Genomic DNA, 13,223 nt, shown 5'->3' on the forward strand with positions numbered 1-13,223 from the left:
CCTGCTAGACAGAATTGGAATTAATTGTTTCAATAAAACAGCATATTTATTTATTGTTTTTTTATTGTCCAGATGTTTCCTCTTTGTTGTTCTCACATTTTTAAAGAAATGCAACAGCTAGAAGTCTGGCCAGCTCATATAAACGGTACTTATAAACCCTTTGTTGATGCACCATTGGTTTGGCTCCCTCCTAGCTGAGGCACTTGGAAGTTATCATTTTCTGTGGTAATATTTATTTGCTGATTTTGGTTGAGGTATGACTTAGCAGATTTCCCAATTACAGAGAAGCTTCAGAGCATGAAGCACATTGGCAGTCCCAACAGCATGACTGTGAGGACATTTGGAACTTGATTTTAAAAACAAAGTGTTTTTAAAAATAGTAGGAGATTTTAAAACAAGTTTTGGCCACAAAACAGTAGGATGGAGGAACTGCTTGTTTTCATAAAGACTGGATCTCAAACACTTGTTGCTGTAATGCTGCAAAGAGCCTTACAACACTTCAGACAAATCCCTGGCCTTGACCTACAGTGCTTTCTGATTTTCCATTTTTACCCTTGGAAAGGTTTGTAGCCAGGTATGTAACTCGGCTACCTTAAAGCACAGGTTTGGGATCCTCAGATCAATGGGAATAGCACCAACATGCCATTATTTCACAGTCTCTTGTGAGGAACATCCAAGCTCAGCCGCATCCTGCAAGAAGCCATCCTGATCTCCTGTCTTCAAACTGTTCTTGGATCCCCCTCCTCCTAACAGCTACTGGACAGATGTAGTCTCTTGTGGATCTGAGTCCCTTGATGAATTTAGGATGTCAGTGGCAGGACCCAGGCTGAGGTACCCTCAGTCTGAATCCTCACAGGCTGAAGAATGTGTTCACTAGTTGTTTTTTATAAAACTACAGAGATGTTGCCTTCCAAACCACCAGAGAAATGAGGATGGTCTCATTAACTCAGTTTGGTTTGTCTTCATTGCATTTTCATGTAATTCTCTTACCCAAAAGAGAATTTAAAAAGCAGAACCCAGAGAGCAAGCACTGATCATACTGTGGGGCACAAAAGCCCCATGACCAACAAGAGGAGGAATCTTAACATGAATGAGCAAGTTTTGTACAAGTATCTCCCCTGCTATGTGTTGACTCCTCTAGAAGAGTCTGGTCTACTGCATTTTTTAAAATGCATTATTTGGACACTGGGAACAGAGCAAAAACTTCAGTGCTTCCTCCCTACCCAGACAAGGCTGCTGGAGGTAGAGCAGCTCATGACTCAGCTCTTCTGCTCTTCCAAACACAGCGCTGCCATTCACAGGGCACAGCCCCACACAGGGGGAGAACCATACATCTTAATCAAGACTTAGATGCAAGACTGTGAGCAGACTTTTGCACTTCCTTTGAGCAGCCTGTTTAATTTTGGGAAGTACTCCTTAGAACAAAGTCTCCCTAATGAGCCTCCCTCCTAACTCCTCTCAGGCTCCAATTTCACAACTTCCTTGAAACAAATAGAGCGTTGCTCTATAGAAAAAGCCACACTAGATCCCTATTCAGCAGAATGATGGAAAGTTTTCTGAGCTGCAGTGTGTGGCTGCTTTGTCCTTTCTTTGTATCTGCAGGGCTAATTTTCTTTCACAGGATGGAGAACTGTATATTGATTAAGACAAAATTTCCCCTGCTTGCCCGCAGACCACACTATGAGCCTCTTGACTTGCTTTGTAATTCGATGTGAATTTGACCATGATACAATTTTCAGAGCAGATCAATTTGAGAGGGGGAGCAAACATGCAGGAGGAGTGAACCAAAAAAAAAATCACTAGGAAGTAGTTACTCAGAGGCAGTTATCTGGTTTGCTTTCAGCTTTTTTGAGTAGCTACTAACAAAGAGCTGAACAGCCAGCTCAGGAGCTATTGTGCTGAGGCACCAGAGGAAACGTATGCTAATATAAAAGAAATGTTGTACATGGTCTGTCCCCTCCCTCCTTCCCTTACCCACCTCACCTGCAGTCACCACTACCACGATTTTCTCTTCTGTGGATAAACCACTTATCATTCTTGGTTGAGTGCTGAATGAAATTTATACATATGTCATGTATACACATCTATAAATGTGTGTACAATTTTATATATAAAAACTGTGTTTGATAAACCCAGAATAATCATTACTTACAACGTTTGCATCTCTTTCCATTCCCTTTTCATTATCACTTAATTCCAGAAGTATGGATTGGGGGGGTTCTTGTCTTTCTGTGAAGTACCTGGCATGGATGTTCTCATTTCAGCTGCAGTTCCTGAGGACTACAGCACCATATGGATTTAAGAGAACAAAAATGGCCAGATGAAAGGTACAGATCCTCACGTAGCTTATGGCTGTTACGTATACTTGATGGGCAGTAATCCTTCTCTGAATTTAAATTATTTAAATCAGCCTGCTTACATTAACTAGTGAGGGAACTGGTTCCACCCCATCTCAGTCTCCTGCACAGAAAAGGCCATAGCTCACCACATTCAGAACATCATTTACAGTTTACAGGAAAACTCAAAACTGAGACTCCCCAAATGCTGTTTCCAGCACGACACTGAACAGGCACCTGAGCAGATCATTCCATGTTTCAGCCCATTTTCCACCTGGGAAAAGAAGGCAAAACTATCTTCTGTGCACCGTTATGCTGTGGCATTGAAGTTACTCCTACAGTGAGCGAAATGTTGCAATGCAAACCTTCAGAAAACTTGCCTAGGCCTCTCCCCTGTGGAAAAAAAAATCTCAACAGCCAGTGAATACTCCTCTGCAGGTCTAATTTCTTCCACTGATGTTAACAAAAGCTCAGTTGCTTTCTGCAGCACAGCACAATGAAGTCCTTAAAATCTTAACTCACTTAGTGAATAAACCATGAGCATATGTATGACAGCACACAGGATCTCCTCCAGAACCAGTCCTTGTCAGCAGCACCAGGGAAGGCTGACCTGCACTTGCAGAGCCAGCCCCCCTATTCACAGAGCCTTTCTTTTGCAAACATCTGGGATTTAATGATGTAATTTATTCTACTATCCTGCTCCACTGACACCATGATTATAAACTCACAGTTGAGGCAGAGATCTTCACACATATTTCTTTAAACACTCAATTTGTAACTCAACTTTTTGGCTCAGCTCCTGTTCTTTTGGTGTTTCTAATGAGAAGGCAAAACCCTGCAATAATCAGGTATCTCTTCAGCTATTCTCAGCAAAGAAAGCAACAGGATACATAGAGCCTTGGTTTTCCTTTCACCCTTTGTCTTGGAGATCAAAGCCTGCTGTCAGGTCTTTAAAGATTTGACAGAACCACAGAAATCAAATATTGAAATGATCTATTAGGTCTCAACCTACACATCATCTCCTTGGGCCAGATGAAGATCACTCCCTGCAACAGTTTTTTGGAGCTTTGTCATGTTTGGTTTTCACTGCCATACCTCAATGCACAAATTTTATCACAATTAAAAGCTTTGATGCTTTCAGCTTGAGTTATTTATACAAGATGAAAACTCCAAAGCCTTTCAACCCAGTTTGTGAACACGGGGAACCAAACATTTTCTGTCCACTGGCATTATGGCCCAGTCCAGTCTACAGCATCAGATTTGAATAGCAAAATAAATGATTGATGATACATTCTTCGCTGCTCCTACACTTATTTTTTAACTCTATAAATAAACTCTTAGTGAGTTAGTTAAATAAAATCAACCAGTGAGTTTATGTCAGTTGTTAGACCACCCCATGAATAGTCTAAGTCCTGTACTTGCACCGTTCCCACTGATCCAACGCCCAGCTGGGCACACTGAATTCCACACAACAATGCTGCTGATCCTACAAAAGTGACCGCTCTGGTCACAACTTTAACCTCTTCAGCCCAGGGATCACAATAACTGAAAGTCTCTTTTCTTTCTGACAGTCCTCAGTGTGTTTTCAAATCACCCCTTTTGCTACTAGCTGGGACTGCAGGCTGGATGTTGGGGGTGTATAATACACACCCTGGTACACAAAGCTGCAGCAGCCCCTGGTGAGAGGGTGATGCACATTAACAGGCCCAACAGCACCACTTAGGTTTATTTAGTGGTTTATTTAGGTAAGAGTTTAAAAGCTGGGATTCAGTGGTGACAGACGCAGGCTGTGGCATGCAGCCAGAAGAGAGGTCAGCTACAAATAAAAAATAAAAGCAAGTACATCCAGACTAGCCATTACTGTTTTGATACGGACACCAGGCTTGTGCAGGGACTCCAGACCTACCCAGGGAGTTCCTGAGCACACTCTGACTACCCAGAAAGACAAAGGCAGTGAAGACATCAATTACCAGTCAAAGGGCAAGACATTGCAGATACCACAGAGAAGCAGATACTCTTTTAAACTCTATCCATGCTGACCCAAGCAAACCACTAAAAAAACCAAAACGTAATCAAAGCAAGAGAAAAGAGGACAAGAGCTTGGGTTGATGCACACAGTCATGTATGCTACTGCTTCTTTCTCTCCTTTATGTGATTCACAGCTTCCAAAACAACTCAGTGGTCCCTTCTTCAGGTTATATTATTCCTCACAGACATCATACAAAGAGAAAAATCAAACCAATGAAAAAAACTGAATGCTTTGGCTTTCTGACATCAAAGACTAAACCAAATTATTGCATTTGGTCCTTGAATGGTCAGTGGCTACCACAGAAGCCCTGGCTTTCAAAGAACTCAGTGAGCAAGGCAGTTACCCTTCTCTTTGCTTGGGCTTAAGCTGATCTTGGCAAGTGTACATCATTTTTCACTGTAATTAGCATAAAGCATTCACACAGGTCTGCATTTTTGGAGATACAAGGACACACATCTGGAAAAACACACTTTTTCTCTCCTGCCCATCTGGTGACAGACACCTCTGCACACTGTGGCCCAGAAGCCCTGCTGGCAGGAGAAGCCAACACAAGAGGCCTGGAAAACATCAGTTATTCTGTGTAGCTGTCTCTCCTGGGCATGAGGAGCAGTAAATCACTAAGAATCACAGTCTGAGGAAAAATTAGTAATAGATATTGAGCTGTCCCAACACTTAGTGCAGATGTGGCAGATGTTTAAGGAAACATTAAGAGGGCCAATGACCCTTTTTGTCAACTTACGAAGAGATGACAGTAACATTTTGGTCTTCAGAATTAGCAATCAAATCTACCTTAGACAATGAAATTGCCAAACTTAATAGTTACTAAATTACAACAGAGTTTTCCTTCTTTCAAAACTTGTCTCAAGTTCCTAAGCAGGCCAGTAATTCCTCTCCTCTGTATCCTTGGCTCACAGCCATTTCAGAGATCAGACAAATTCCAACTGCTGAAATTAATCCACTGTGTCAGGTTTAAAGAATATCAAGGATATCATTCATACTGAGGTAGGAGTCTAGTCATAACCATTATTCCAGCCTTGCAGTTTGAAGTGTTTGTTGTTTAAAGTATTGTACAGGAAGAGTTTCAGCCACACACATCACCAATGGGTTCACTCATGTACACTACCCTGCAAATCATAAACAGTAGGTCCTAAACATTACCAAACTAAATCACTGTTGGCATCTGCATATTTTCAAAACTTAATAAATTATAATAATCCAAGAAGCAATGGCAACGCTTCTTTCAAAGTCAGGTGAAACATGAACAAAAAGAGACACCTAAGCTCAAGTAACCACAAATAATGATCAAAAAACTCACCTTTTTTTCCTCCTTATTATTGCCATAGACTTGAGTTTTCAACAGGTGGTTGAAAAAGCTAAGCTACCTATTGTTGCTATTTCTTTGTGACTTAAAGGTACCCAAATATGGAGATGGTTGCATTAGAAACAGAAAGGAAGATTTCAGAATAATTTGAGACCAAAGGGTCAGTAGCTTTGTGTGGAATTTATGTGCTTTGGAAAAACCCAGCACCATTTCTTTAAAATGCTCTACAACAAATGTGCTTCTCCTGATTCAAAGAGAACACAATAGGTTTAAATAACACCAACGTGCTACAAGCACAGGCACTTAAAACCCAACAAGTTTACAAAGCACACAACACTATCCCAGCTATGGACTCCCAGCACATTCAGCTGCAGGGTTATGATGATCCAGTTTCACACTCACAAAGCACCTTTCCCCTCCCAGGTCCACCAAGGCACTCAATCAGTTTTGAAAACCCTGCACTTCAGAAATGCAGGTACCTGGAAGCTCAGGCAAGAACTGGAGAGTCTGCTAAAATACTGCAGGGGCAATGACAGGAGATTAATAAAGCAAGACTTTTCATCAGCTTTATGTGAACATTAGATTGTGGGTGTCACATATGTTAACCTAAAAGTAGAAAAAATTATCAGCAGTGATATGCAATAGGAAAATTGCTCACTAGTGTTTCCTGAAGTCATTAGTAGATAATTTAGAAATTTGGCCTGGACGCAGGGACTGTGCTCCCATCTCAGTGTCACTGTGGCTGTTATCCATGGCACAAATCCCACAGCAACAGAAAAGATTTACCATAAGAAGCATGATTTTTCAGGTATAAATTACAGCCCATTTCCCAAATATTTTAGATCTTTTGAATCAAAGTTTCCACCTGCAATGCCAGAAGTCATCAACCATACCAAAAAAAGAGACAGCAGGTGACCACGTTCTTGACCAAATGACAGGCTCAGTACAATGACTCCAAAGGGAGTTTGTCCAAAGACAACAAGAAGACATGTGGTATCTAGCTAGAGCATGTGCAGGGATTGCTGAACCAGCTGTGAGAGAAGGCACACTGATACATTAAAGTTAATCTCAAAGTTAATTACGATTGTTATTTCTGCTCCATTGTTTTCTAAATCTAATTCTGTTCCTAAATGTCCTCCTGCTTTGCTGGCCATGCACACAGGAATCTCCACCCCCCGAATACTTCAAGGGACATCAATCTTGAGGAAATGCAACTCCCACACTTTGACTGCTATACAGGAAAAACAATGTTGTTATGCAACACGATGCTGTTCCAAAACATCTTCAAGTCAGACCCTCAGCTTCAGCAGTTTTAGAGGCAGAAATGGCAGTTTATCAGCTATGGAACAAATTCAGATAAAACTGGAAACAGGGTCCAGATAATTACAAACTTTATGCACAAGACTCCTCCACAGCAAAAAGATGTTTTCCATACCTATACATTTGCACATGCAGTATTCAGGAAATCCATAAAATTTAGGACTTTCAAATACCCTCATATTATTTTCTAATTTCACTACAGATTGACCAACAGAAATGCTACCAAACAGCACTTCCTACACCACTTCCCTAACATTTTCTGCCAAAGAGCTTCAGGGCTTTTTTCCCCCAAAACTTATAAATGGTCATAAATTAAGCACCATTGCCAAGTTTTGTTTGTGAAGGAAGGTTATCAGAGATAACCCCTCTCTCACAGATAACCCCAAGTGAGCTGAAATGAGGCACAAGTTTCTCTCCCTTGTTTTTCTTAATGACGTGTTTTTCAGACTTGATATTCCTATTGATTAATAAACTCAAGAGTAATTTTCAAAAATTCGCCTTCAGAATGCAGCAACTGGGGTAATATAAAAGATTAAGTCCTGCCACAACAGTAAATTCTAAATAGCAAGAGTGCAGTTAAAAGTCTTCATGAGGAAGGGCAGCTAACACATCCAAAACTTAGCTAACTCCACAGCCATGACTTCACAGAGTGCAGTATCTCTATTTAGAAACAATTTCAGCAAAACAATAAATAACATCCACCTTCAGTAAAAGCAGATTTCAAAGAAACATATGGTATAATCTCCTGCTCAAAATGTAGCTTTTCTTGGAGTTAAAAAAAAATCTTTTGCGAATTTGCTAGGAAATATTTGATGATTGCAGTCACCACTTCTCTGGTTTGTGTCTTACCAAAACGACAGGCAGTTTGCACAGCTCTGTGCTCAGTTTCTCTTAGCAACCTTTCCTCAAAGCACTGACCTAGCCTGACACTGATAAAGATTGTGAGGAGGACACAGGCAAAAGGTGATACGGCTCCAATCATACCTTTTAAAAACAGATGCTCTACAACAGATTGAAAAAAATAACAGGAATTTGATCAATAGAGTTGCAGCTTTCCAGGATCACAAAAGTGTATATAGGACACCTGTTAAGAGCAAAAGCATTCACTCTCTTTCAAATGGCCAATTATCCAGCATGAGATCAGAGTCTGGTCAGCACAACTACTAATTAGAGTTCTCCCAGCCTTTTTAATTTACAAATTGCTCTTCATGCCTTCTCCCAGACTCCAGGAGTTATCACAAATGTCTACAAACACAACTGGACAAGTATTTCAAAGCAATTCTGTTATGTATAGAGTTAATCCAGTGCATTCAAAATAACTTACCCACTAATAGCTTCACATCTCTGACGGTGAAATCCGGGTCAGGCATTCTGTAATTAGCAAAGAAAGCAACATTAAATACCATCAAGATAAGTATGGGTAAACTTTTGTTACCATAATAAAAGAGAAATAAATGTATGGTGCTCTTTGTCCATAATGCAGTAGATGGAATCAAGCAAGGCCTCTCTGATGTGTGGACAGTGCAAATTTTAATTACTTTAAACATCTTTGCATTGCCACGTGTACAAAAGTTTCTCCACTCGTAGAGGAAGGGGAGAGGAGGTGTCTTTCCAAGCACTCTCTAGCAGCACTGGAATGGGAGGGAAGGGGTTGGGGCTGATTTCAATAAAATCCTAAACCTTTATAGCTTGCTCCTGCTAAGCAACTGGTTTTCAACTTGTGGTGTCTCACCTGTATTGCCTGAGATGAGCATGGCCACCTTGGCCAGTGGACAAAAACTGAGGCATGGAGCAGTCAACCAGTTTGTTTTAAGTCACATCATCATTGGCTGAATTCACTGCTTGGAAATTAAATCTATATAAAAAATTCATTAAAGACTCTGCGTTTTAAAGACTATTTCAAACCTCCCTGCTTGGCAGAAGACAACCTGGCTGTATTTGGTGGGTAGGGAAATCGTTGTTCAATAAAATTTGGGCTAGTTCAGAGATAAATTAAATGGTAGCATAATTGGTTCATCAGTGCTAATTCTTTTATAAGATCACTTCTAACACAGGAAAGGCTTGAGGCTTTAATGTAATTAGACAACAGTCTAGAACACCAAGTGAGTAAGTCCTATGTGTCAGGTAGGTATTAAAATTCTGCAATATATAGATTGGATGGAAAAAAAACCAAAAATAGTAGAGAGGTTTTAAAGCTGATTCACTTCACATTAATGCCATTATTTCAGACTTCACATTGAACAAAAGCTGAGTAAGGAACTGCAATGAAAACCAGTCCTGTGGGAACTGCCAGCTAGGTGTGGAGTTCCTCTGGTACTGCCTTGAGTGGAAAAGAAACAACTTGCTTCTAGTCATAAGGCACTTTCGCCATAACTCCATTAGAAAGCAAAATGATCCAGCCCACAAGTTAACTTCTAGAGCAATAGTTTTTACTATTGAGAAAACACTTACAGGTAAAGTTAAAAAATGCATCGACTGTTATGTATGTATCCTGAGAACTATTTGCCAAATTCTGTTTGTCCACTTTCTTCTACCCTTATCACCTCATTCTGGTGGGATGCGGAGGCTGGACAGTATCTTTTGTTAGGTCCCTGCCAACCCTCACATCTTTGCATTTAGCTGTGAGGGCCCCACAGCTTTGGAATTCACTCCCTCGCTAGAATGAAACAGCCTGAATCTACTGACCTTCAGGGTTCATTCAGAGCTCATATTTTTTTCCAAGCACTAGAAAGTCAGAAGTAAGGAAAGCTGGACTATTTGTGGGCAGCAAGAACGTGCAAGGCTTATCTTCAAAGGCAACAGCTTGCCTCTGTTTTGTCAGACACACAGAACAATTAGACAATCTTTTCCACATTGTAGAAATCAAAATAAAAATCAACAACCAAGATAGATAACAACCATAACCCAGATGCATACAAGCAAATCCAGTCTTTCCAAGAGCTCCAGCAGCAGCCAACAATAAACATTAGTCAAACTGGAAGAATACAATCCTCCCTAACAATAAAATTGCATGTTTAGCTCCTTGGAGAGCACAACTGGCATATCCTTGTTTTTTTCTCTGCAGTCTCAGGATGTATGATGCATTTTAGAGAAGGAATACACCAAGTGAAGAATTTCAGGCTTGAACACAGTAGATTTCAAGGACAAGAACCCATGTTGTAGCTGGGTCACCTTGGAAGGTCCAGCTTTTTAATTCATCCCCATTCTGCTGGCTGCTGAGACCACACATGACCACACTTCATCTCTAGCCCAACCCAGCATAACTACCACACTCACTCTTGCATAATTAGGGCGGCTTCTGATTTGCTACAGCACTGTGTTGGCAAAAAAAAAATAATTGTTTTCTTGAATGTCACCAGTCCTAAACTAGTCAGTGTTGCTTTCTGTATATATAAAACCAGAACACCAACAATGCAAGAAATGAGCAGAGATTTTGTTTTCCTCACCGTTACACAATTTTCAGACAAATGCATCTTGTGCAAAAACACTATGAATACTTCCAAAGATTTAATGTATCACAAAAAATAGATGAAGAATAGTATAGTGGGGTGACTTAACCCCAAAATATGACTAACTACATTTTGACTTTTCAGCATTCTGTTATATACAAATCTTGTTGCCTCAAACAGAAATTAAATGCAAACACCTTAGTGTGCACTGGTGCAAACTTGTGGTTTAGTAAATGCCTAAAGATTTGCTAGAGATCTCTTGTAAGTCCTAACAAGGATGAGCTCTGGCTAGCAAACATCTGATTAACCACAATACAATGCAAGATGATCACCGTTCAGATAAAAGACAGCATCCTTTCCAGCAAGATTCTCTCTCCAAGTTACAATCCTGGAAGCAGTCAAAGTAACTTCTGAGAAAAACAGCTGCTAAGAGATCACAGGTGGGCTCTCCTGCTTCTAGCCATACAAGCAGCACAATGGTCAGAAATATACAAGAAGGCAATCTTCAGTTTCATTATAATAATTTTTCCTCATTCATCTCATTCCTTGCCATTTTGGAGTACCTCCAAGCACAGTAACCAAACTGTTCCGCTATGCTTTGTACATCTGCCAGGCACAGACGAGCAAGGTGACTGCTTAACAGCAAGCAGAAGTGGAAGCACATATCATCACTTATTCAAAATGTCAGAAGTCTAAAAATCATCTTGTATCATCTATTTTACAGACCACCATATCTCTAAAGTCACCCTACATACATGCAGATCACCTAATCTACCATATCATGACAGGCACAGCCTCCTCTGGACAAGAAAGTAGTGCTAGAAAAGAACCAGTAAAGCATCATTTCCTCCAGAGCCTGAAATGGAACATAAGGTTCCCAAATTTCATCAGCAAATGACTCAGATCCAACAGCAAAGTGTCCAGTCTGGCTCTAGTGATGGAAGACAGCAGACTGTGACACTCATTACTTCAATAATGACGATGACAAGAGTGAAAGTTCTCAAAAGGTTTAGATCAGTTAGGCAGGTGTCAATACTATGTTGATCTTGCTGGAATACAATGCAAGTGGCATTTATGTATCTACACATCCATAAAACTCCTATATTGCACGCCAGCTACTTTTGATAGATACATGTAAGATGTGGAAATGTAAATAAAATTAAATTATGTTATCCTGCAGAGCACCGAATAGGAAAGTTTGTTCATGCATTTCCCTCTGTCATTTAAAATGCACATAAATCATGTTTCCAACCTTCTCTCACTCTAGTGACATTTATGCCCAAGTGTTTACACTTCCTTTACAACATCAATTCAAACTAATTAGTTTGCTTATTTAATGCTTATTTAATTTAAAAATTAGAATTTTGAATGTCCTGTAAGAGATTACTGACCTACAAATTCTAGTATTTTAATCCCTCAGAGCAGCCAGTATTCAATGATTCAGCAGAGAATGGAAATATAAAAACAATTCACCCAACTAACTATGAAATGGAGAATTCAACTGATTGCATGCAGGAACCATCCAAATCTCACATATCAGATAAAATTTGCTCTTACTTTTGTCAGAATACTAATTCATCAATAATAGCCTCAAGAGAAAAAAAAACACAAACAAACAAAACAAAACAAAAAAGCTTCACTATTTTTACTTTCTTCTCTGACAGTGAATTCCAGCTGGGGGGAGAAGTTGCACATGATGTGTGGATGGTTCCCAAAAGGAAGAAAGGGAAACCACCCTAGAAACGAGGAAAAGTATCAGGATAGTATTAGAATGATTCCAGCATTTGGTAGGAAACAGAAAAGCTGGCTGGTCCAGCCTGGCTGCTGAGACTATTTAAAGCTCACCACAGTGAATTGAAACACTTATTACTCCTTCACTATCCAAATTGTTAGTGTGTGACAGAGAGTCAGGGAAGTGACTCTAAAACTCTTGCTGTGGATCAGCATTTATTTCCCTTTCACCTCTTCACAATCCAGTCTGGAATTCAAAGTCCATTATCCTAACTGCCACAGCTGCTGAAATCCAAGAGAAAAAGAAGGCAGGTGGCATTTGGTCTTGCTATTTCTTCACTTCCAATGAATGTTCCAAAACTGCTATCTGACTGCTTCGATACTGCTTACAAAGGAAGGTACCTGATTTTCAATAGTCTTATTTGAAGTGTGGTCATGTACATACACCTGGATTCATGCTGACTGCTAGGACTGATGGCAGCTGCTTGAGAAGGTGCATATTTTGCTCACTTTCAGGTCCACAAGATTTCTCAAGCCAATCTCAAGATGCAGACAGCATTTCTGCAGAGATTGAGTAGTATCTCTGTTTCCTAAAAAGAAGAGTTTATGTTTTATTTCAGAAGAAATCCTGGAAGCTTGAACACAATCCTTGAACACTTGCCTGTCAGAAACAGCAGTTTAAAACCAATGCAGAGAGAGACAGCAGCTGTCTCAGGTCTTTTTAAATAATTTTCCACAGTAGGTATGTCCCTCAGATGACTCCTCCAAGAGAAGCAACTCTTGAAAAAAGAAATTGAACAAAAAAGTAGCAACAACCTTCAACAAAAGGAATCTCACTGTCAAGTTGAGCAGAGAAGCCAAAAGGAGGGTCTGAAGAACAGAAGCTCTAATGCAGCACAAAAAACACCCTGGGAGTGAAAGTTCCTCTATTTGGAGGCTGAGGAAGCAAGGAGCTGGGATGACAAGTTGGGTGAGTAGAGCGAAGAGCACAACCCTTGATGGAGCAGGAATTTCCTTTAAATAATAAATCTCCTGCT

The 13,223-nt window shown here is 40.2% G+C and overlaps 1 protein-coding gene across 1 annotated transcript in view; it reads right to left on the minus strand.

Moving 5' to 3' along the window:
- Positions 1-13,223, minus strand: part of KDM2B (lysine (K)-specific demethylase 2B) — a 112,113-nt gene that overhangs the window by 92,318 nt on the left and 6,572 nt on the right. The window contains exon 4 of the mRNA XM_009998406.1: positions 8,331-8,377. Within this exon, the coding sequence (XP_009996708.1) occupies positions 8,331-8,377 (47 nt within the window). The remainder of the gene's footprint in view (positions 1-8,330; positions 8,378-13,223) is intronic.

The sequence above is a fragment of the Chaetura pelagica genome, unplaced genomic scaffold, assembly GCF_000747805.2.
Source record: "Chaetura pelagica isolate M959 unplaced genomic scaffold, ChaPel_1.0 scaffold585, whole genome shotgun sequence".
Lineage (NCBI taxonomy): Eukaryota > Metazoa > Chordata > Aves > Apodiformes > Apodidae > Chaetura > Chaetura pelagica.